Source organism: Equus quagga, chromosome 10 (genome assembly GCF_021613505.1).
Source record: "Equus quagga isolate Etosha38 chromosome 10, UCLA_HA_Equagga_1.0, whole genome shotgun sequence".
Taxonomy (NCBI): Eukaryota; Metazoa; Chordata; class Mammalia; order Perissodactyla; family Equidae; genus Equus; species Equus quagga.
In genome coordinates, this window is record NC_060276.1 from 83,748,773 (window position 1) to 83,771,169 (window position 22,397).

Below are 22,397 nucleotides of genomic sequence, written 5' to 3' on the forward strand. Positions count from 1 at the left end.
AATGGTTTGACAAACAGTGCCAGGTCCACACCCAGGATCCGAACCTGCAAACCCCGGGCTGCTGAAGTAGGGCATGTGAATGTAACCACTATGCCACTGGGCTGGCCCCCATGCCCAAGTTTTTAAATTTTACATTTTTCATTTAAATCTGTGATCCATTTGAATTGAGTTTTGTATTAGGTATGAGGTTTAGGTTGATTTTTTTTTTGCCTATGGATATTCAACTGTTCCAGTATCATTTCTTTTCTTTCTTTTTTTTTTTTTTGAGGAAGATTAACCCTGAGCTAACACCTGCCACCAATCCTCCTCTTTTTGCTGAGGAAGACTGGCCCTGAGCTAACATCTGTGCCCATCTTCCTCTATTTTATACATGGGACGCCTACCACAGCATGGTTGACAAGCAGTGCCATGTGCACACCCGGGATACGAACTGGCGAACCCTGGGCCACTGAAGCGGAACATGCACACTTAACTGCTGTGCCACCGGGCGGCCCCACCAGCATCATTTCTTAAGAAGACAATCCTTCCTCCACTGAATTACTTCTGTGTTTTTGTAAAAAGAAGCAGTGTGGCACTATTTCTGTTTTCTATTTAGTTCCATTGACCTATGTGTCTGTTTTTTCCTCAATATCACAATCTTGATTCCTATAGCTATATAAATGTTGAAATTGGGTCGAGTGATTCCTCCCACTTTATTCTTCTTTTTCAAAATTGTTTTAGCTCTTCTAGTTCCTTTGCCTTTCTATATAAATTTTAGATAATCTTGTCTATATCTACAATACTGCTAGGATTTTGGTAAGAATTGCATTAAATCTGTATATCAAGGTGTGGCAAACTGACATCTTTACTATATTGAGTTTTCTAATCCATGAACACTCTTTTTCTACTTATTTAGATCTTCTCTCATTCCTTTCATCAATGTTTTGTAGTTTTCAACATATAAGTTCTGTACATGTTTTATTTAATTTATACCTCAATATTTCATTTCTCTGCAGTAATCGTAAATGGTATTGTGTTTTTAATCTCAGTTGCCATGTGTTCATTGCCCACTATTCCCACTATTAGTCAATATTGATCTGGACATGACGCCCAAGGCAATAAGAGGTACACGTATTTTTAAATGATTGGAAACATAATATTTTTTCAGATGATGAGATTATCTACTCAGGAGGCCCAAGGAAATCGGCAAAAAGCATTAGAATTATAAAAAAATTCAGTAAGTTGTCATGGACACAAATATCCCAAACTCAGTTTGTATTCCTCCCCTCAGCAATAATCAGATAGAAATTATAATGGAGAAAATATCCCATTTACAATGACAACAAAATGGTAAAAAAAAAAAAACTCACTAAGAATAAACTGAATCAGAAATATGCATGATCATAACAACAAAACTATAAAACTGAATTCAAGAACATAAAAGAAGATGGGAATAAACTTGCAGAAATGCTCTATTCCTGGGTGAGAAGACTCAGTGTTGTCCAGATGTCATTTCTGATATTTATTTTATACAGTTTCTGTTTGCTGCAATTTTCTCTTTGCTGCAATTTCTGGACAAAATCCAGGTGAGATTTTCTTTGGACTATGATATTGATTCTAAAGTTTGCCAGTGGAAAACTAAGTGGCAGTGGAATAAATATATGAGAGTAGCCAAGAATTTTTTTTTTTTTAGTTTTATGAACTATTTGAAGTTTAGACAATTAGAAAACATTTTATTTATTCTTTGGAGAAAATACTCAGATGTACAAACCTGAGTTCTTTTTTTTATTGAGGTGTAGTTGACATATAACTTTATATTAGTTTCAGGTGTACAACATAATGATTCGATATTTGTATATATGACAAAATGGTCACACATAATTACAGAAAATCTTTTTTCTTTTCTTTTTTTTTAAAGATTGGCCCCTGAGCTAATATCTGTTGCTGATCGTTTTTTTCTTTTCCTTCCTTCTTCTCCCCAAAGCACCCCCAGTACATAGATGTATTTTCTAGTTGTGAGTGCCTCTGGTTGTGCTATGCGGGACGCCGCCTCAGCGTGGCCTGATGAGTGGTGCCACGTCCATGCCTGGGATCCAAACCAGCAAAACCCTGGGCCACCAAAGCGGAGTGTGCGAAATTAACCACTCGGCCACGGGGCAGGCCCTGAGAAATTTTTTTTCTTGTGATTAGAGCTTTTAAGATCTTCTCTCAGCAACTTTCAAATATACAATATAGTATTATTGACTGCAATCACCATGCTGTACATTACATCCCCAGGACTTATTGATTTTATAACTAAGAATTTTTTGAAAACTAAAGAATACTAAGGTGTTTTTGCCCTAACAAATACTGAAATGTACTTTAAAATCAGTAAGGGGGCTGAAATAGTGTGGTAGGCGGTATAAGTGCCCCCAACAAAGGCATCCACATCCTAACCCCTGGGACCTGTGGATATATTGTTCCATGTAAAGAGGGATTAAAGCTGCAGGTGGGACTAAGGTTGCTAAACCTTAATGTGGATCATCCTGGATTGTCTGGGTGGGTCCAGTGTAATCACAAGGGCCCTTATAAGTGAAAGAGGGAGCAGAAGAGGAGCCAGAGGAAGAGATGTGATGACAGAAGCAGGGCCAGAGAAATGCTATGTGTTGGCTTTGAGGATGGAGGAAAGGGGGCCATGAGCCAAGGGATGTGGGCAGCCTCTAGAAGCTGGAAAAGGCAAGGAAATGGTTTTTCCTTTGGAGCCTCCAGAAAGGAAAACACCCTTGTGAACACCTTGATTTTAGTCCAATGAGACTCATTTTGGGTTTCCTACCTACAGAACTATAAGATAATAAACTTGTGTTGTTTTAAGCCACCAAGTATGTGACAATTTGTTATAATAGAAATAGAAAACTAATACAGAAACAGATCAATTAATGAAACAAAATAGAAAGATGAGAAGCAGACTGACCTATATATAAAACCTCATCATGCATTTCCAAACAGTGGACTTTTTTTTAAAAAAAAAGATTGGCACCTGAGCTAACAACTCTTGCCAATCTTATTTATTTATTTATTTATTTTATTGCTTTTTCTCCCCAAATCCCCCCAGTACATAGTTGTATATTATAGTTGTGGGTCCTTCTAGTTGTGGCATGTGGGACGCCACCTCAACATGGCCTGATGAGTGGTGCCATGTCCACACCCAGGATTTGAACCAGTGAAACCCTGGGCCGCCGAAGTGGAGCCTGAGAACTTACCCACTCAGCCACGGGGCCGCCTCCAACAGTAGGCTTTTGATGGATTGTGTAACAAGTAATGGTTTGACAAGAGTCTATCCATTTGCAAAAAATAAAGATTAAATTCTTACCTTATATCACATAAAATAATAAATTCAATAAAAATCAGAGGTTTAAATGTAGAAATGTGACCTCATAAAGAGCTAGAAGGAAAATTAGGAAAATATTATAATAAATCTTGAGGTGGCATACGCATTTCTTGGCATTAGACCAAGAATATGAGCAATAAATGACATATTTAAAGACATAAAAAAGTATCATCTAAGTGAAAAGACACCATAAACAACCATTTGAAAGGTCATATTTGAGGGAAAATGTTGAAATATATTGTAGAGAAGACAAAAATATTTTCTTTCTACACTTCTAGGTCCTTGGCTGAGGCTCTGTAACAAAAGACAGATGAATAAGAGAAAAACAAATAGAAGTTTATTGACATGTGTATCTCATATATATATGGGAGAGACTCAGGGATGAGTAACTCAAAGGGATGGCTACAGCTTGGATTTATATAGCAACTTGGGCTAAAACAAAGGCAAAAGGGGTTTTGGGCTTCCAGGTAAGGGAGGCAAGTTATGGGAAGGTGACCAGGGAAAGTAAGGTAAGCAAGGATAAGATTTGTTATGCGGATTTATGTCAGTGCTTTCTCCACTGATGAGAGTTTCTTGTAATTTAGAGTCACCCTACTCTTCCTGGTACAGAGAGGGTGACACTCTTACAAATGGAGATTTCCTTTATAAATGTAAATTTCCCTCACAAAAAAGTAACTTCTACTCTGTTTCCAGAGCTTCTCCCATGTCTACTGTTTCTCAAAATAATTCTTATGCCAAAGAGGCATATTTTGGGGTGGCATATCTGGTCTCCTACACTATGCAACAAATTAAAAGGAACTATCGTAATATATAAGAAAGCTTTTGCAAATCAATAAGAGAAACTGGAGCAACCCAATGAAAACACATATTTAGGCAACAGCATTACTTCACAGTATAGCACAAAGGGATTAAGAAGTAGAAAGTAGGGGCCAGCCCCATGGCTAGGTGGTTAAGTTCGCGTGCTCTGCTTCGGTGGCCCAGGGTTTCACCAGTTTGAATCCTGGGTGCGGACATGGCACCGTTCATCAAGCCATGCTGAGGCAGCATCCCACATGCCACAACTAGAAGGACCCACAACTAAAAATACACAACTATGTACCAGGGGGCTTTGGGAGAAAAAGGAAAAATAAAATCTGGAAAAAAAGTAGAAAGTATATAGAAGGAAAAAAATAAAGAAAATGGAAGATAGATCCCAGAAGTTTCAACATTCATCCAACAGGAGTTCCAGACATAGAGAATAGAAAGACTGGAGATAAGGCAATAGTTGAAGAAATAATGTTCTAGAATTGTCTGAGCTAAAGAAAGACATGAATCTTCAAACTGAAAAGAGCCACTAAGTTCTGAGCATGATTAAAACACACACACACAAACACATACACACACATACCCTAGAAATAAAATTTCTAGGTTAAAGATAAAATCCTAAAGGATAAAGAGAAAATCCTGAAAGGTCCTAAAGAGAAAAGAAAGAAGACAGAATACAAAGAAGAGGTTCTTCAAAGAGCTAATGAGAAATAACTTTGAACCTAGATTTCTATACCTAGCCAAGAGAATCCAGGTGACAGCAAAAATCCTTCAGAAAATTCATTACACACATACCTTTTCTGAAAGGATTATTAGTGTATGTGATCCAGCAAGAAGAAAAAATGGATTTAGGAGGAAGGAGGGGGTTGCAACAAACAATGATGAGGGGAAAAATTGTAAAATTTATTGAAAAGCCTAAATATGTTTTGATCGTAAATTTAAAAAACTACAATCTTGAACTAAAATTCTGGGTAATATAAACATGCGAGACGAGGGGAAGAACAGGAAAGGAAAGAGAAGTTCTTCTGTTGGTTAAGGGATGGATATAGATGCTGATTAATGGTAGAACTGTAGAATAGTTAAGAGCACTAGCCTTTTAGATTGCAAACTCTCGAGCCAGATTGCATGGGTTCAAATTCTGGCTTCTCAACTTACTGGCTGTGTGACCTTGTATAAGTCACATAACCTTTCTGTGCCCTAGTCTATTCAAGAGTAAACTGGGGATAACTAGAGTATCTAACTCATTGGTTTGCTATGATCATTAAATGAGTTAATATATATAAAGTACTTAGCACCTGTCATGTGGTAAGTGCTATATATATTTTAGTTATCATTATTGTTGTTGTTAGTAATGACCTAAAGTATCTCTTAAAATGTAAAGGCATATTTGGTTCTAGAGGATGGTGAGCCAGCAAGAGCTGTTGGCTGCCTTCCCCAAACCCAACCCTGCAGATGCCACAGAAGATATAAGGAGGTGGTTGAATTTTGGAACAGTTCCCAGCAGCAAAACTCCTGAGGGTTTGCTCCCCATTGGGGGATGAGATGGCCTAGAGTGGGAAAAGGTCAGAAGCCACAGATGGAGGATGAGCTGAGGTGGAGCTTTCTAACTGCATCCTTTTCTCTCCTCATATTTTCTGGAAGGCTCATTATCTGTCCTGTAAATACTACAGAGCAGAAAAGTGGCAGGGCTGGCCTGGTGCCAGTCTGAGGTGGCGTGGGGGACTGGAATCGGCCATCCCAAGATAGATCTCTTTGGCATGAGGATTATCTTGGGCTGGTTACTTTGAAAAATTGCAGACATGACAGAAACTCTGAAAAGTAGAAGTTACCCTTTGTTAAGAGTCATTTACATTGTAAAGGAAATCTCCATCTGTAAAGGTGTCTCCCTCTCTGTACCAGGAAGAAGAGGGGATGACCTTATCTCTAGAAACTCTTTTCAATGCAGAAGGCAAGGATTTAAATCTGCATAATAACCTTACTCTTGTTAACTGTGCTTTTCTGGTAATCTCCCATAACTGACTCCCCCCACCCCCAACATCCTCCTTTGTCTTTAGCTGAGGATGGTATTTAAGGTGAGAGCTTCCGCCATTTTGGTGAGTTGCTCAGTTTCCCTGAGCCTCTCCCATGTATACATGTTATAAAGCTTTGTTTAATTTTCTCCTGTTATTCTGTCTCATGTGAATTTAATCCGTTGTCCAGCCAGAAGGACCCAGAGTGGGTAGAGGAAACGTCTTCCTCCCCTACAGTGGCATGGTCACAGCAAGGCATAGTGGAGTGGGAAAGCTCAAAGAAAAAGTGTAGTCAGGCTGGCTAGTAACTAGGCGTTTCTTCCTGGGGCCCCCTCCACTCTCTGGGCTAGGCAATTTCAACAAATAACACCCCTATCACTGTATCCCTTCCATGTTCTTGCTTGGTGGCTAAGGCAGACGTCCTGGAAGCTTCCTTGGGAAGTCACAGGCTGGGGAAGGGAAAGAAGGATTGGCTGAGTCCAGAGGGCAGCTCTAGACGGTCTCTACCCTAAGACACCACCCTCCAAACCCTGAAACTCACGTTGGCTGTCCAGGCTACACAGCTTCCCTGGAACGAACAGTTATATAGAAGAACTACTGGAGATACTGCATAGCAATTGCTCAAATAAGTAATTCAGTGGAATAGGTTGGATATTAAAGTAGATGCTTTGAAAAAGCAATAAAAGTCATTAGGAATGGATAGAGATGGAGTAAATGAAAGAAAAGTTAATTAATAGGGAGGATAGAAGCATAAATGTGAAAGTCCATCTGACAGTAGACGCACAAGAAGAGAATACAGTGATCAGAAAGGAGGGAATAGTTAAATAAATAATGATGAGAATTTCTCAGATTTAGACAGACGACTTCAGATTTAAAGGGATCATAGTGTGCTGAATAGAACAGATAAGACACACATACATATACGCATAAACACAGTGAAATTTAAGATTATGAAAGATAAGCAAAAATTATTTTTAAAACGCCCAGAGAGAAATAGCAGTTTACTTACAGAGGAAGAATAATTAAACTGACCTCAGATTTCTCAAACACCACACTGGAGGCAAGGAGACAAGAGTGTAATAACTCCAAAGTGTTGAAAGAAAGGAACATTTATATGGGGTGGAATAAAGACAGTCTCAGGCATATAGGTTCTGAGAAGGTTCAAGACAGAGAGAAAGCACAAGCAGTAAAGATAACACAGCAGTAAAATGAATGTGTGATGGAGAATTTTTGCTCATTGCTAAGCAAGAATCTGCTTTAATCATTGGTATGACAGATTTAAAGTTTTTTCCCCCAAGATAAGTGTTATATTGAACTTTTAAATTCATTCTACTGTAATTCTGATGATTGCTTCACTTTGCATCTTACTATGGACTTACTGGATATTTAGGCAGATACCAACTACCCAGAGAAAGGCAGAAATGGCAATGTAAACAATCAAAAAATGGTAGTGTAAGTACAAGAGTAACCAAAGGGGAAAATCATTAGGGTAAATATGCATCACGTGGAATTTTCCCTGTTGCCCAAAGGGAAAGAGACTTTCCCTCTTCTTCCAGCATTTCCTCAAGAAACCTGGACGTGTGAATCCTTCCTCTGCCACTTTGATTTCTATGTACATCTTTTTAAAAGCTAAATAAGCCTCTTGCCTGCCTATAATCCAGGAATGTCTTTCTTAAGAGCCTTGAGCCATCTCTTTGAAATGTGGATGTCGAGGAAGATAAGGGCCCCTCTCCCGTTGCCTGGGAGTTTAGCCTAGGCGCCTGCCTCCAAGCTGTAAGTACCCCTTATCATAGAGATAAGAGTTTAATTTTTCCTCCGGATAAAGGCAGTTAGCTATCACAGATGGCTACTCCAACTGCCTGGTTAATTTAGGACTTAGCCTAGGAGTATGGATTTAGCTGTCACCCTTGGATCCTGCACACCTGGATGAGCTGCACACCTGGATTTTCTGGCTATGCCCACCAATTTTGGGTTGTATGAAACACTACACCTCAAAGTGTGGGATTTGGCTTTCCAAACAGCTGCCCAAGGGGCCAGAGGATGCAATCTAGAAGTGTGGGGGCAGTTCATGCCTGTAGGGTACATTTTGATCAATAAGAAAAGGAACAGAGTGAGCCAGGTAGACAAATTCCCCCTCCTTCCTCCCACTTATGCACTGTTCCAAGAACGGTTTCTCTAGGGGCCAGCCCAGTGGCACAGTGGTTAAGTTCATGCACTCTGCTTCGCTGCCTGGGGTTCACAGGCCTGGATGCCGCGCCGACCTAGCACCACTCATCAAGCCATGCTGTGGTGGCATCCCACATAAAATAGAGGAAGACTGGCACAGATGCTAGCTCAGTGACAATCTTCCTCACCAAAAAATAAAAAAATAAATTAAAAAAAAAAGAATGGTTTCTCTATATAGTCTCTCTGGAGATGTCCTGTATGGCCCAAAGTCTGTTTCCTTGGGAACCTGGGCCAAAACAACTGACATTCAAACACTTGAAGACAGTATTAAGCGTTGATTGTGGAGGACCCAAGTCTGAGCAGAGTAATATTGTCCCAATAAGGGAAAATTTGAGGATTGGGGATAGACAGAAGGAATAGAAGAACCAGTAGGAGAACAGCTTAAGGGCGATATTTTTGAAGAAAAAAAGGCAGTTCAGGTGATTTTGGGAATGAATTGCTCCGCTCTATAAAAGATATACTTCCTTCACCTCCATCAGTCTCCTCTATGAAATCTTCAATAAATCATCCTTTAATAACAATCGCCTTGTGAAATGAATTTTCTTTTGGAGGAGTGAAACAGATTGAGTCCTGGGCCAGAATTGGTATAAGTCCTGCAGAGCAGAGTCTGGGGAAACAGCAGGTCTCAGAGGACCTAAGCCTGCCAGGCAATATTACGGAGCCAGTGCGGTGTTCTCACTGTCTCCCAGTCTCCTTTCAGCCTCTGTCCCCTACCCAATACCTTCCTGATTTCAAAATTCTAGTGTTCCCTCAGAAGTAGAAACGTTATAATGACCGTGGTTCCCGTATAACAATTTCTTCTACAGCGTGGTTGCTTGGCTGACTTGCAGCGCAAATGGTGTCCGCCTCCAGCAGCGCACCTCAAGCCCTCTGCCTCTAACGGAGTGTAGATCGTCTCCTCTTGCAGTTCCTTCAGGTGTGAGCGGGAAAGCAGGGGCTGGGCACTCTCTGAACTTCAGGCCCCCCCCGCCCCCCCATATGTTCTCGTGAGAAAGTAACAGCAGAGACTTAGAAATAAATCTAACAAAAAACGTGCAAACTATGGATGCAATAAATTATAAAACTTTATAAAGACATAAAAAAGGCCTTGAAAATGGAGACATAGCCCAAGTTCTTGGATAGGAAGACTCCACAGTGTAAAGATGTCATTATCCCCCCGAATTGATCTATGAATTCAAAGGAAGTCCCGTCAGAATCCCAACAGGGATTTTTTAAATCATGGAACTTGACCAGCAGATTCTAAAATGTACTGTACCTGGATGTGCAGAGGGCCTAAAGAAGGACAAAGTGAGAGGACTTGCCCTCCAGACAGCCAGTCGTATTGCGGAGCTATGGTCCCTGACATAGGGTGGTGCTGGCACAGGGCTTGGCAGCTTGACGGTGGGACAGAAGAGAAAGCGGAGAGACCCATACACAGGTACCCTTGACACGGAGCTGAGGTGGCCCTCAGAGCAGTGGGGACAAGAGCACCCATGCACCATCAACTGTCACCCTTAAGACTACTACAGGAACCCAGTCTTTCACCTTGCCAGCCTCTCCCACAGAGTTCTGCACACAGTCAGGGCTTAATAAGTGCCTTGTAATAAATTGACTGACTTAGAAACAATACCATCCTTCTATATGCTTACCCTCACTGAGAGATCTCCTCTGTCTGATGCCTAAAATCTCTCCATTTAAACACCATTCTTTTAGTCAGGGTTTTCAACTTTGGCAACAGTTACATTTGGGGTCGGATAATTCTTTGTTTGGGGGGGCACTGTCCCGTGCATTGTAACATGCACCTTGGCCTCTACCCATGAGACGCCAGTAACCTCCCCCACTCCAAGTTGTGACAACCAAAAATGTCTCCAGGCATTGTGGAATGTCCCTTGGGGGGACAAAACCCGCCCCCTCCTCACTGTCTCCATTGAGAACCACTGGGTTAGGCAGTCCCCTACACTGCCTTCTCTTATGATGCCACACCCTCCTTATGGCAGATTTTAGAAGGTTCACTCTCTGCGTTCATTGAGAACTGCAGTCTCTCACCCTCGCCAAGGTCAGACTCAGCCATTGGATGAGCCAGTTCATGCTTAGCCACACTCTCCTTTCTCTCTGTCAGGCCACCCATGTGGCTGTTCTGTGTCCCTGGGTTCCGTGACGGTGTTGATAATGTGGAGAAGAACCCCAGTCTACCTGAGGTGGACAAGTAGCATGAGTGAGAAATAAGCTGTGGTTGTCTGTCATTTCACCATAACCCAGTCTGCTCTGAGCCTATATCCACCCCCACCAGGAGGATGAACCGCGGCGGGAAATAATAGAAAAAAAAAAAAATATATATATATATATAGGTCTCTACCCCCAGTTTCTGGCACAGAGCTCCTAAAACCCTTGTAATTTCCTCTTGGCCAGCCCCTCTTCTACCCACCCTGTGTATCTTTGTCTTCCCCTGCCCCCTCTACCACGAAGACCCTGCCGCTGCCTCCCTGCACGCTCTCTCCCTGGGCGCTCTCTGTTTGGAAAAGTGATCCCATGCCCTCCACCCTGAGATTTGGGACAGAACCCAGAGCTCATTGAAGTCATCCCCCACCAATACACACTTGTCCTCTTTAATGTCTCTGAAGTCACAGTGAGTTCTAAACCCAGCCCTTCCTGCACATGCCAGCTGTAGGAACTCTGGCAAGAAGCCTGACATCTGTCTGTCTCCATCTCTCATCCATAAGCTGTCTCTCTCTCTCTATAAATCTCTATATAACATCTATAATATCATCATGATGATAGTGTCTGCCTTCAGAGGTTGGTTGTGAGGATAAATGAGAGAATCCATATGAGATGCTTAGCATCAGTCCAGGCACTTTGCAAACACAAGATGGATATTAGCTGCCCTTTCTATGGTTATTGTGGAAGGTGGGCTGAGAGGGGGGGAGATCCAAGTGAACCAGACCTCCCCATTCCTGCAGACGTTCCTTGCCTGGGATGCAGACTCCTGGACTTGGGACCTGTCCCACACAGAGGTGTGACCTCAAGTGACAAGACATTATTATTCTCAGAGGAGCAGGTGAAGACTCAGGTAAACTTGGATGCCCTCACTTTGCAGCCCCCAGGAGATGCTGGCTCTGCAGAGAGGGTCACCCCTGTGAGGAAGGATGTGCTTCGGGGAACATGCTTGCCAGAGAGGGTTTAAGTGTGTGTCCACATCTGTCCAGACCCTCAGCCATGCCCCATTCCCCACGCATCTGTCACGGCCTACACCAACTCCCAGGTCTAGAGCTCCACAGAGTGTCGATTCTCTGAGGCTTTTCTCAGTTTCCTAGAACAAGCTCCTCCTGGGTGCAGTCACCCATCTCTGAGGGCTTCAGGAGACCCAGACCCAGGCTCAATGCCAGGGTTGCTGTGTGGACAGTGATCCTGCCACCTTGCAGCTATTACACTGTGTGCATGGGAGGGGGAAACCCAATTCCAGCCCAGCAACTGTGGCTCCAGCCTGGAGTCATGATGACCAGTCAGAGAACAAGGAGAGACTTGATTCCCACCCTTCTTCTCCAGGAACCAATCATCTGCTCATTTACTGTTGCGCTCTGCCTTTGATCCAAAGCTACTGGGAGGAGAGGACAGGTCCAGAGGCGGGATGAAGGTAGAGGTAGGGGAGATGGAAGCCTCAGTAGGAGAGGGGAGACCTTCCAAGGCTGGATGGGAGCCAGAAGGCCAAGGTGACGGGCAGTGGATGGTCAAAACAGTGCAATCCTCCATCCATCTAGGGCTGGTGTTTGATGTCGCATGCAAATCACCTTGGTGACCTCTGCTGGTGGCCTTAACGTCCTTCACCACATACAATGGTTTGTTCTAAAATAGACTCCCCTCTTCCCTTCCCCAGAGCTGACTGTCCCATCTCTGTAGCCTGCAATGTTAGTGGGGAAGAGAACTGTCCCATTTTTGACTCTTCATCCCTACCCCAGCCCCCAAGCCCTTGGTCGTGAGACCCCTGATGGGCAGTTTCATGCCTTTGTCCAGTGGACTTTCCCACCTGTTGCTCTCCTGAATCACGACTAAGTGGATTCTTCCATTTCTGTCCACATGTCCCACAGGGAGCGCTCCTTGCCTATTCCTCCGCGTTCCCCGGTTGATGGTGTCATCTCTGTCTCCTCCCACACACTCCTAAATGGACCATCCCAGCCCTTGACTCTAAGGATCTTACAGGTTGGTATAGCTAAGGCATTCAACCACCAGCTGCAGAATCCTGCCCCAGGACTGGGCTGTAGAGTGTCCATCAAAAAAACAACTGGAAACATCCCCCACTAGAATGTCAGCTCCACATGGGCAGGAACTTTTGTCTGTCTTGCTCCCTGATGTCTCTTCAGCACCTAGAATACTGCTTGGTAACAGTATGCCCTCATCAGGTGCTTGCTGAATGCATGAACCCTTTGACCCAGCAATTCTACTTCTAAGAATGTGTGCTAAAGAAACGCTCACACAGGTGCACAGGGCTGTGTGTGCAAGAACGAGAGGAGCAAACAACTGGGAAAACCTTGTCAATGTTTATTAATTGTCAGTGACTAATGCAGGGTAAAGAATAATGGAAGTTTGCAGCATGAAGCATCCGCTGAAGAGGAAATAGAATGAGGGGGACTTGTCCAGGACACGCTGGTAGTGGGAGAAAGCAGGTGGGAGATGCGCATAGTGGTACCCCGTGTGTGTGTGCGTGTGCGTGTGTGTGTGTAAATGCAGAGAAAAACGTCTGGAATCAAATGCCCAGAACTGCCCTCAGTAGTCCTCTCCCCGGGGAAGGGGAGGGTAGTGCTGTTCTATGCAGAGAACATCTAACGATACTTGTTTTCTAAGGTAGGTGCATGGACACACAGACAGAAATACGCATTAGGTATATGGCTTACTCATTAACAAACCTCTAACATCTAACAGAATGTTTGGCACGTAGTAAGGAAAATCGTGCTGAACTTTTCACTGCCGTGAACACTTTTTTTCACTTGCTATACACTTAATGGCCAGGAGTTCACAGCCACACCCATGTTCGTGAAAGGCCGCCAGGTTCTGCTTCTTATCATGGGCACTTGTCACATCCCTGAGGCTGAGGCAAGGAGAAAGCAGAGAATATAAGTGGCAGTGAGCTCCCACTGCCTGAGAAATCAATCCCCCCCTCCTCAACCCGCCCTGCAGGAGCTTGAGCACTGCGACTCCACCCTTCCTCATGGTCTGCACGCATCTCCCACTGTTCCTCAAAGCGAACCTTCTGCGCAGGCCAAAGTGACTCCCTCACCTGTCCTATGAGTTCTTGGGCTAGATGAAAGTGTGGCCTACACATCAAGAGCTGACCTGGGGTTTGGAGCCCACAGCATCCTGGGAGGGGAAGATCCCTGAATATACAGAGCAGGGAGTAGGAAGAGCATGGGAAACCTCAACGCTTAGCCTCATTGCTGCACCCCAAGGGACTAGGAGAAAAGAATGACTTGGGGAACAAGTGACAAGCTGGGATACCAGTACCATAACGGAACAGTGCATCTTGCAGGGGTGTGAGGATGGATTGAAGGGTCACTTACAGAGTTAGTCATCTTCCTCAGGATGACTGATCTCTTCATATGCTACTGGGTTCTTTCTCGCAATCTGTGGGCCCAGACATTAGTCTTGCCCTCCCCGGGTCCTGTGGTGGAGAAGAGCTGGTAACTGGAGCTTGGGTGGGTTGGGGAGTGTTAGGCTCTGTTTTGTCAGATAAGGAGATGCCTCCTCCCTCCCAAGTGCCCGTGGGCCTTCTACATAGTCTGTGCCACATCTTCTGACTCAGAGACTTAGACCCGCACCAACACACACAAAATGTCAGTTAGTGTCTTAGCTTCTGGCTCCTCCCATGGTCAGGTTTAGATCCTCGACCTCTTTCATTACCGGAACATTCATTCAGACCTTCTCTCATGCAGCGTATAATCAAGGGCATGTTGTGCATCAGGCATTGAGCTGAGGGCTAGGACTGCAACTCTGAGGAAGATACGTTCCCAGCTTATCACAGATGGAATTACTCCAGCACCTTTCATGTTGTCGGGCCTTCTAGATTTAATTCAAGGCCTTTGAACAATTTGTGAATCTGATTCTTTATTTCCATTTTGTGGACTAGAATCTAGACTTCAGAGAATTTCGAAGACTTGTCCACAGTTAAACGGCTTTTATATCGATGACAATTCAAGTCTGTGACACTGGAAGTCATGTTCTAACATCTCAGCTGGAGCTGGGCGAGCTCCTCAGTCCAGCCTGGACCGAGGCCTACCCAGGATCCATCGCCCACGCCTAGACCACACACTCGAATGTAGCCAGGGAAGCCAGAGGAGTCGTTCCCACATAGTTTTCTCTTACCTGGTGTCTTCTCACTCTGTTGACCAGAGGTACTCGCTTCTCCCAGGGGGCACAGCTGTTCGTGAGCCTGCTTTGAGCCGGGTGTTACTGGTACTGGCTTTGAATCATTCTTTTCCTTTGCTGGCTTCTTGCGCATCACCTTTTTAATGTGAAGGTCATATATAAACAATATAATATTTCTCTAGTGCTTTAAAGCTTACAAGCTATCTTCACATACAGTATCTTAACATCCTCAACAACTCTGGGAGCTCGTTACATTACTCATACTTAAATTGTGAGGAACCTGGGAGGTTAGAAGGAAAAGGAATGGCCTAAATGAGGGGTGTTTCCAGGACTAGAACGTTTGTCTTCACGCTCTTTCCAGACCAACACTCTTGTAAACAGCAAAAGCCTCCATGTAAGTGGGAGTGTGGGATACAGAAGATTTGGGGAAGAACGGCATTCTAAGAATCCACGAGGTCTGTGAAAGAAAGGAGGGGCTTCTATCAAATATAAGGGATCACATATAAGCTAGTAGACAGCTGCTGGGAGAGTAGATGTGAAAACGCACAGAGAGGACAAAACACTGCTGGAAAATGGTGTGGAGGAGATGAATGAGGGAGGGGAGAGGAAAGGAATGGTTCCCAGAAATGACTGTACATGGCAAAGCAAGCAGCGCCAGGCATGACAGACTGTCCTACCCTGGCAAGAATGTTTAATGTGGAAACAGGCGAGGTGGTTCCCGTACCAATTCTGCTTGTGCCAGAGGGTGTCATTGACCAACAACCTTAAGCTACCTTTCATTCAGCTCCCACATTTATGAAACAGTGAACGATAAATGTAAACCAAGCAAAGGGAAAGTACTTTCTGAGCTTGTGAACACTGTTTAAATGTGGCAATAATAAAAACGAATACTTCCTCTCATGCTCCTTCTTTGAATTCTCTCCTCCAGTCTCCAATTCCCAGACCCCTTTGCCCTCTAAACTAGAGTTTAATCTGTAGTTGTGGAATCGCTTCTTCAATAAACACGCAGGCACCTCTGAGCGTCCCCCTGGGCTGGGACTGAGGCTTCAGAGATGTCTCAGGTGCAGATGAGGCCCCGAAGGAGCTCACGGTAGGGAGGGGCCCACAGTTTAAGTGACTCCTAAACCAGATGACAGTGGCCCCGAGACAGAGCAGAGAGGAACTGATACTTCCTGTTGCGAGATTGGGTGTCTAAATGGAAGCAGCAGCAGCAGCTGTGAGATAAAGCCCTGGGGGGAACGCCGGAACTTCATAAACATATGAAACAGTTTATGAGCTTGGGAATGGTGTGGGGTTTTGGGTTAGACTACTGCCACTGCCATTGCGAATCAGGCAGCTCATTTAACATTGCTGTGCCACAATATCCTCCTCTTCACTATTATTTATATCATATAATAATATCCTCATTATTATTTCTGGATAATGATAGTAACAACGCTACAGAGGTTTGCTTAAGGCTTAAACGCATTAATCCATGTGAATTGCTTAAAATATCTGGCATCACTATGAAAATAAAAGAAGTATCAGCTACCACAAGTGTTATGAATTACTATAAAGCTATTGATGCTCCATCGGGCATTGTGATAAAGAGATCAGGACAGGGAGGCAGTGAGGGCCAGGCCACTTTTGATATTCTCCCACTCTTCCCAATATTCACATCCGTGGAGGGAGAAAGGGTCCCTGGTCTTGTAGATTTGGGAGATACTCACCTTCTGGCGTTTTCTCTGTTGCACACTGGAAGCCTTCTGAGGAGGTTCATCTAAAAGAAGGTGATAAATCAGAAGGTTTTTCTTTTCTTTTCTTTGTAAATATTCCCAAACTCCAGAAAGACTCCTGCGGTACCAGGGAATTCTGCAGCAGAGGGTCGAGCCCACTCACTGTCAAGGAGTTATTGTGAGCTGGGCTTCTGCATTATCTTTAGTAATGGTTTATGAGTTTACTTGCAGCATCAATTCATAATTTTCCTTCTGACGCTTTACAAAATGTGAATGAAGCCCCATCCCCACCTCATCCTATTCCATTCCATATTTCTTACTTTTTTCCCCCCAAGAATTAAATTGATTGGTTGGGAATTTGAACTGTATTCCCTTAAAGATGTGTGGCAACTAAAAACCACGGTATACTTACAATGGGTGAATTTTACAGTAGGTCAATTATACCTCAGTGAAGCTGTTCGGTGTGTGATGAACCATGGATGATTTAGTCCAGCAGTTCTGGAATGTTTCCACTATAAAGGCATTCCTTTAATGTCAAAAACATTGTAGACACCCCAGCCCTGGATTTTCAGTGCTCTCGCAGTTTGGGAGCCTGTGGAATCCAGCTCCCTTAGCCGGGGAGTCAGAGGTCTATTGGAGTCAGTTTGAACATTCTGACCCTGTCTTCTTACAACTGTACTTTCAGAGCGGAAAAGCAGGTGAACACATCCCGTCCCCTTTAAAGTGAGTACACACACTGCTCAGATGCACAAAGAGTTCTGGAACCCGTTGCTTTTTTTCACCCTATGTTGCCTCTGCTCACCGACAAGTGGGAAAGCTCAGGGTGTGTGTGAGAGCTGCTCTCTCAAACTCTCTCCCAAGCTCAGCACAGAATCAGGTTTGATTAGGAGGGAGAAGACTATTCGGTTTTGATAAAACACAGGGAAAGAGCTGTATGCCCTTACATACTGTGCTAATCACTTTCTCTCTTAAGACATTTATCCAACACCTATGCGCTGTTATGAAATTGACTCTGGAAGTTTTTGGTGGATTTGGACTTTCATTACATTTTTCTCAATTGTGCGGTGATTCATTAAGGGTGTTTAGCAAGAACAATAACTCCCTTAAAAAGAAATGTTTCAAACATACAGAAAATTATGGAGAATAATATTGGAAACACGTGTGCATGCACTGCTGAGTCTAGCATGATCTCAACATTATGCCACAACTGCTTCAGATCACCTTGAGATCTTTACTCAAAATATAAGAAAACACTATAAACAAGTCACAGCTGAAGGCATCTGTGCAGCCCTCACCGACCCCTGCCCTCCCTCCTTCTCCACTTCCCCACTCCTGAATTTGATGGGTTTTATTCTCATTAAGGTTTTTATACATCTGCTATTTACTTATTATCCATAAACTATATATTCATGTTTTAGGATTTTATATGAATGACCTCTGACTGTACTTGACCTTCTGCATCCAACTTTTTCACTCAGCCATGATGCTTTTGGGAGAACAAACTCCGGAGAATCTTTCCCAAGCAGCTGGACCCCAAAGCAGTCAGGCTTCAGGAGATTCTTTCCAGGCCCTTCCTGTCACTCACCTTGATTCCTGGGGTTCCGACCTTTACCAGAATTACGCCCACGGGATTTTGTGTTCCCTTTTTTAGGACACATGAAAGCTGGGAGTTTGGCCCTGAGACCTAGAAAGAAGCAAAATATTTGTTCCGTAAGAGACAGCCTGAGAGGAGGGTGGGATGCTGGGAGGCAGCACGGACAGTAAAGCTCATCAGCCAGGGGGATGCAAACAAGGGCCGGTGGGAGAGAAACGTGCAGGATCTAGATCTGAGAATCTCTGTGGCCACTGCTGCCTTCAGCCCTGCACAGGATATAAAAGAGCAGAATGCCCAGAAGCTGCCCTGAGATTTCTCCCCCCTTAAAAGGAAAGTGGGGACCCTTGCTGCAGCCTAAGCAGCAGCCATGGCATGGCAAGGGAATGGGGCATGGTCATATGTTCCCAGGCTTGTCTGGACTCAGAATTTCCTGTTACCTAGACTAGTCATGGTGTCATAGTTTCTCTTCATATACACATAGGTGATTTTCTCGGAGTATCCCAGCTTTGCCCACTCTTCCTTAGAGATGTATTTGGAAATATCCTCGAAGGCCTAGAAAACAAAGAAAATTAAATCCGGGCAGCAACTCAGCTAAACACGGCTGACATTCACAGACCTTGCCGTCTCCAGGGATGTCAGGCAAGGACCGAGTGAGGGTGGGGAGCTCCCGAGGCTCCAGATGGCCGCCTGACACCCTGCTCCTTGTCCCCAGTACCTCTGACCTCACCTCCTCAGAAATCTAGTCACCCTACCCTGTCCCTTGGGCCTCTCCTCTGACCTTCTCTAGATCACCTCACCTTGCATTCCTTCTCCGATTTCCAGGTACCCTTCTTAAGGCTCTTTGCAAAGGAACTGTCTCTGTTCATGGCACTGGGAACGGTCTGATCTCAAAGAGACGCAGCCTGTGTTTCTCCAACCACAAGGGCAAAGGTCCTGTAGAGAGAGAAAGCACTGAGGGAAGGCCATACTCAGTCACCTGGAATCAAGGTTCTACTTTTCTTCATCCTGGGCATATTTGTCCTTGAGTAAGGACATGGAGGGAAGTCAGATGAGAATAGGGGGCTGGAGGCCTCTGGGAAAAGTATTGATTAGGGATGACAGGTTTTCTGTGAGCATGATCAAGGCAGCCTTGAGCCTTTGAAGGGGGTTGGTTACTGTTGTTAGTAGTTTGCCCGGAGTTTGGCTTATCCTGAAGGAAAGATATAAAGACCCTTGTTGGGGAATCAGTGACGTGAGTGTATAGTTTTATTTGGGGGGGTGGTGTTTTGAGGGAAAGGAGGGGGGAGGTTAGTCCCAGAGATCATATGGTGTCTCTGACTGATGGGTTTGAGTTTTCAGGCAGAAGGATGCGGGGCTTCGCTCTGTTGAAAAGAAAAGAGGATCATTAATATCAGCGGATTTAGAAGCTATTACTAGGTCATTTGAAAATTATTGGAGTGAAGAGAGCTGGAATCTTGGAGACTACAGGACCAGCCACCACTCAGGCTGAGAATGTGGGGAGTTTCAACGCGGCAATCTGGTGCTCCCCAAACTGACGGCATTGGGAGTCTCTCAGGGAGAGGAAACTTAGGGGTCTCTGAGGCCCAGAAGATTGCTGCTTTATCCCAGAGGAAGCAAGAAAGCAGCTCCTTAGGCAGAGGCTATCATCTCTGGTTGAGGAAACCTAGGGGAGTCTGGCTGATTTGGAGGTTTCTCAGGCTGACGGGAGTTTTGCTTCCCTCAGGAACAGCAATTAGGGAGTCTCAGAGACTGAAGATAGTTTTAGTTTTATCTCTGCCTGATGAGGATCGCTCCGAAAGGCTTTCAGTTGTCTCTTAGCCCTAAGGATGTTGAAGATGAGGGGCGGGGGGGACGCAAAGCAAAGACCCAACCGCTTGAGCGCTGTGAAGAGCCTGCCAGCTTTTCTACCTGAACCCCTTAACCTGTCCAGGGAGAGCCGCAGAAAAAACCTACCTCAGCAGCGAGGCGGCGGCGAACAGCAGGTCCACGACGACGCGAAATCCTGCAGCGCAACTGCCCAAGAACAATCGACCAACCAGAACGGTTAGTAAATTTGATCTGGCCAATCGGAGGTAGGAAAGTGGGCGGGGCAAGTGAGGCAGGAGTGGGGTCTATCAGTCCAGTTTCCAGGGACAGGAATGCTTCTCAAACTGGGTGGAGACTCTAATTTTCCCGCTTGAAGCGAGGTTGCTCTCTGCGAGAACTGGCCGCTCCGGGTTCTGTAGGCACGCATGCTCAGATCTTCCTACCCGCTGCTGTGTATTTGTTGTTTCTTTTTTAATAAATGGTATGTGTGACGCAGGCTGCCATTTCAAATCCTTCCTATCAGTCTCCTGGTTCCTTAGATAGGAGGGCTTTCCTAGGACCTCCCTGGTAACTTAAGAATTTTGAACTTTTTAAAAAGGTTTTAGAAATGTGCTTTTTTGACATGCGCTTTTTCAGGAAGACCGAATAATCAGAAACGTGTTATACCCTTTAATACTGATATTTACAACAATAGTATTAAAAAGAGTATCTATGTAATTAGGGCTTGCTGTGTCCCTCAGGGGGCTCAGAGGTCACTTTCTCTAGAAAGTATCTCCTGGGACTGCTGCGTGGCCGAGTAGTTAAGTTCGTGCTCTGCTTCTGCTGCCTGGGGTTTCACCGTTTCGGATCCTGGGCACGGACCTAGCACCACTCATTGGGCCGTGCTGAGGTGGCGTCCCACATAGCACAACCAGAGAGACCTATGACTAGAATATACAACTATGTACTGGGGGATTTTGGAGAGAAGAAGAAAAAGGACAAAAAAATGATTGGCAACAGATGTTAGCCCAGGTGCCAATCTTTAAAAAAAAAAAAAAAAAAAAAGAATTTCCTGCCCCCACCCCAGTGCCCCTAATGGGTCCCCAATACCCCCTGGGCTTCCCATCCACAGCCCTGATCTCTCTAAGTCGCTCCTCCTAGAATGACAGAGAGCTTTCTTAGGGCAGGGACAGTGCAATGACTTCTGTACCCAGCACAAAGCCCTTTATGTGCGCCATCCCATTTAATTTTTATGAACTCCCCTTGAGTTAAGCACTGTTATCATCTCCATTGTGCAGGTGTTGAGACTGAGGTTCAGAGAGTTAAGCAACCTGATCAAAGTCACACAATCAGCAGGTAGCAGAGCCGAAATTCACCCCCAAGTTGGATGGAGTCCAAAGTCTGTACTTTCAATCATGCTTCTATGTTTCCTCAAATATTTGTTTGTTGGTTGAATGAATGAATGAATGCATCTTAAAACTACAAAGGACCTTTGACATAATCTGCATAATTCCTATAATTACCCATAGTTTCCTGTGGCTACTGTAACAAATTACCAAAAACTTTGTGGCATAAAACAACAGAAATTTATTCTCTCACAGTTCTTGAGGCCAGAAGGCCGAAATCAGTATTACTGGCCGAAATCAAGGTGTCAGAAGGGCTGTGTTCCCTCCAAGGCTCTAGGGAGAATCCATTCCTTGCCTCTTCCAGCTGCTGGTGGCTACAATTCCTTGGCTTCTGGTGGCATTACTCCAATCTTGAAGGCCAGCATCTTTAGATCTCTCTATTCCATCTTCACACCACCTTCTCCTCTGTGTATCTCTTCAAATTTCCCTCTGCCTCTTTCTTTTCCTCTTGTTTTGAGTGTGCAGTCTTTATTTCCTCTAAAAATTGAGGTAAAGGAATTCTTTGGAAAAAGAAACCATCTGCATGATTGAAAATGGGAAGGTCCTAACTTACACAATGTTATATGTCAATTATATCTCAATAAAGCTGGAAAAAAATTTTAATCTTAAAAAAGAACTGGAAAAAGAAAATGGGAAGGTCTGGCTTCATGCAGTGGCTCCAGGATGCTCAGAGGAAGGAACCAAAGTCTCATAGTCCCTGGAAATGTGTAACGCTGATGCTCCTCTCACCTCAGCTGAACATGCTGGCTGGCATTTCTGATATTGGCGAGGAAATTGCCCCAATTTCCCAGGCTCTTCTGCCTTCCCCATGGCCAGCCTGGGATCTGTCCAGTCCTCTTGCCTCAAGAGGACAGCTGACTCTTGCAAGTCTCGGAGAAGAATGCTTTGTAGGTATGAATGTCTTGTGCCATGAGCCAGCTTTACAAGAAAATTGGCTGTACAAAGGCTTCCAGAAGGGTCAGGAGAATCAGAGCAGGGAAGGATTTGCAACAGTAGCCAGCCAGAAGGACAATCCTTCAGGCTGGACCTTCTCCTTGGTCCCCTTTCCTTATGGCATGGACTGGACATGATAAAGCCGAGGCTCTTCCACCAGCTCTACTCTCCCTGGATTCCTAGAAGCTCACAGCTGGCGATCCGCAGGCACTCAGCTATTTTGTTATTTCAGGCCTTTGGAGACAC

The 22,397-nt window shown here is 44.5% G+C and overlaps 1 protein-coding gene across 1 annotated transcript; it reads right to left on the reverse strand.

Moving 5' to 3' along the window:
* Positions 1-13,917: 13,917 nt before the first annotated feature.
* LOC124245486 (protein SSXA1-like) lies at positions 13,918-20,014 on the reverse strand. Its single transcript, XM_046672875.1, is given in 6 exon segments — positions 13,918-13,958; positions 13,961-14,014; positions 18,019-18,117; positions 18,465-18,579; positions 18,825-18,960; positions 19,981-20,014. Coding segments are annotated over 5 exon segments (378 nt in total). The 5' UTR covers positions 18,894-18,960; positions 19,981-20,014.
* Between the last annotated feature and the right edge of the window lie 2,383 nt (positions 20,015-22,397).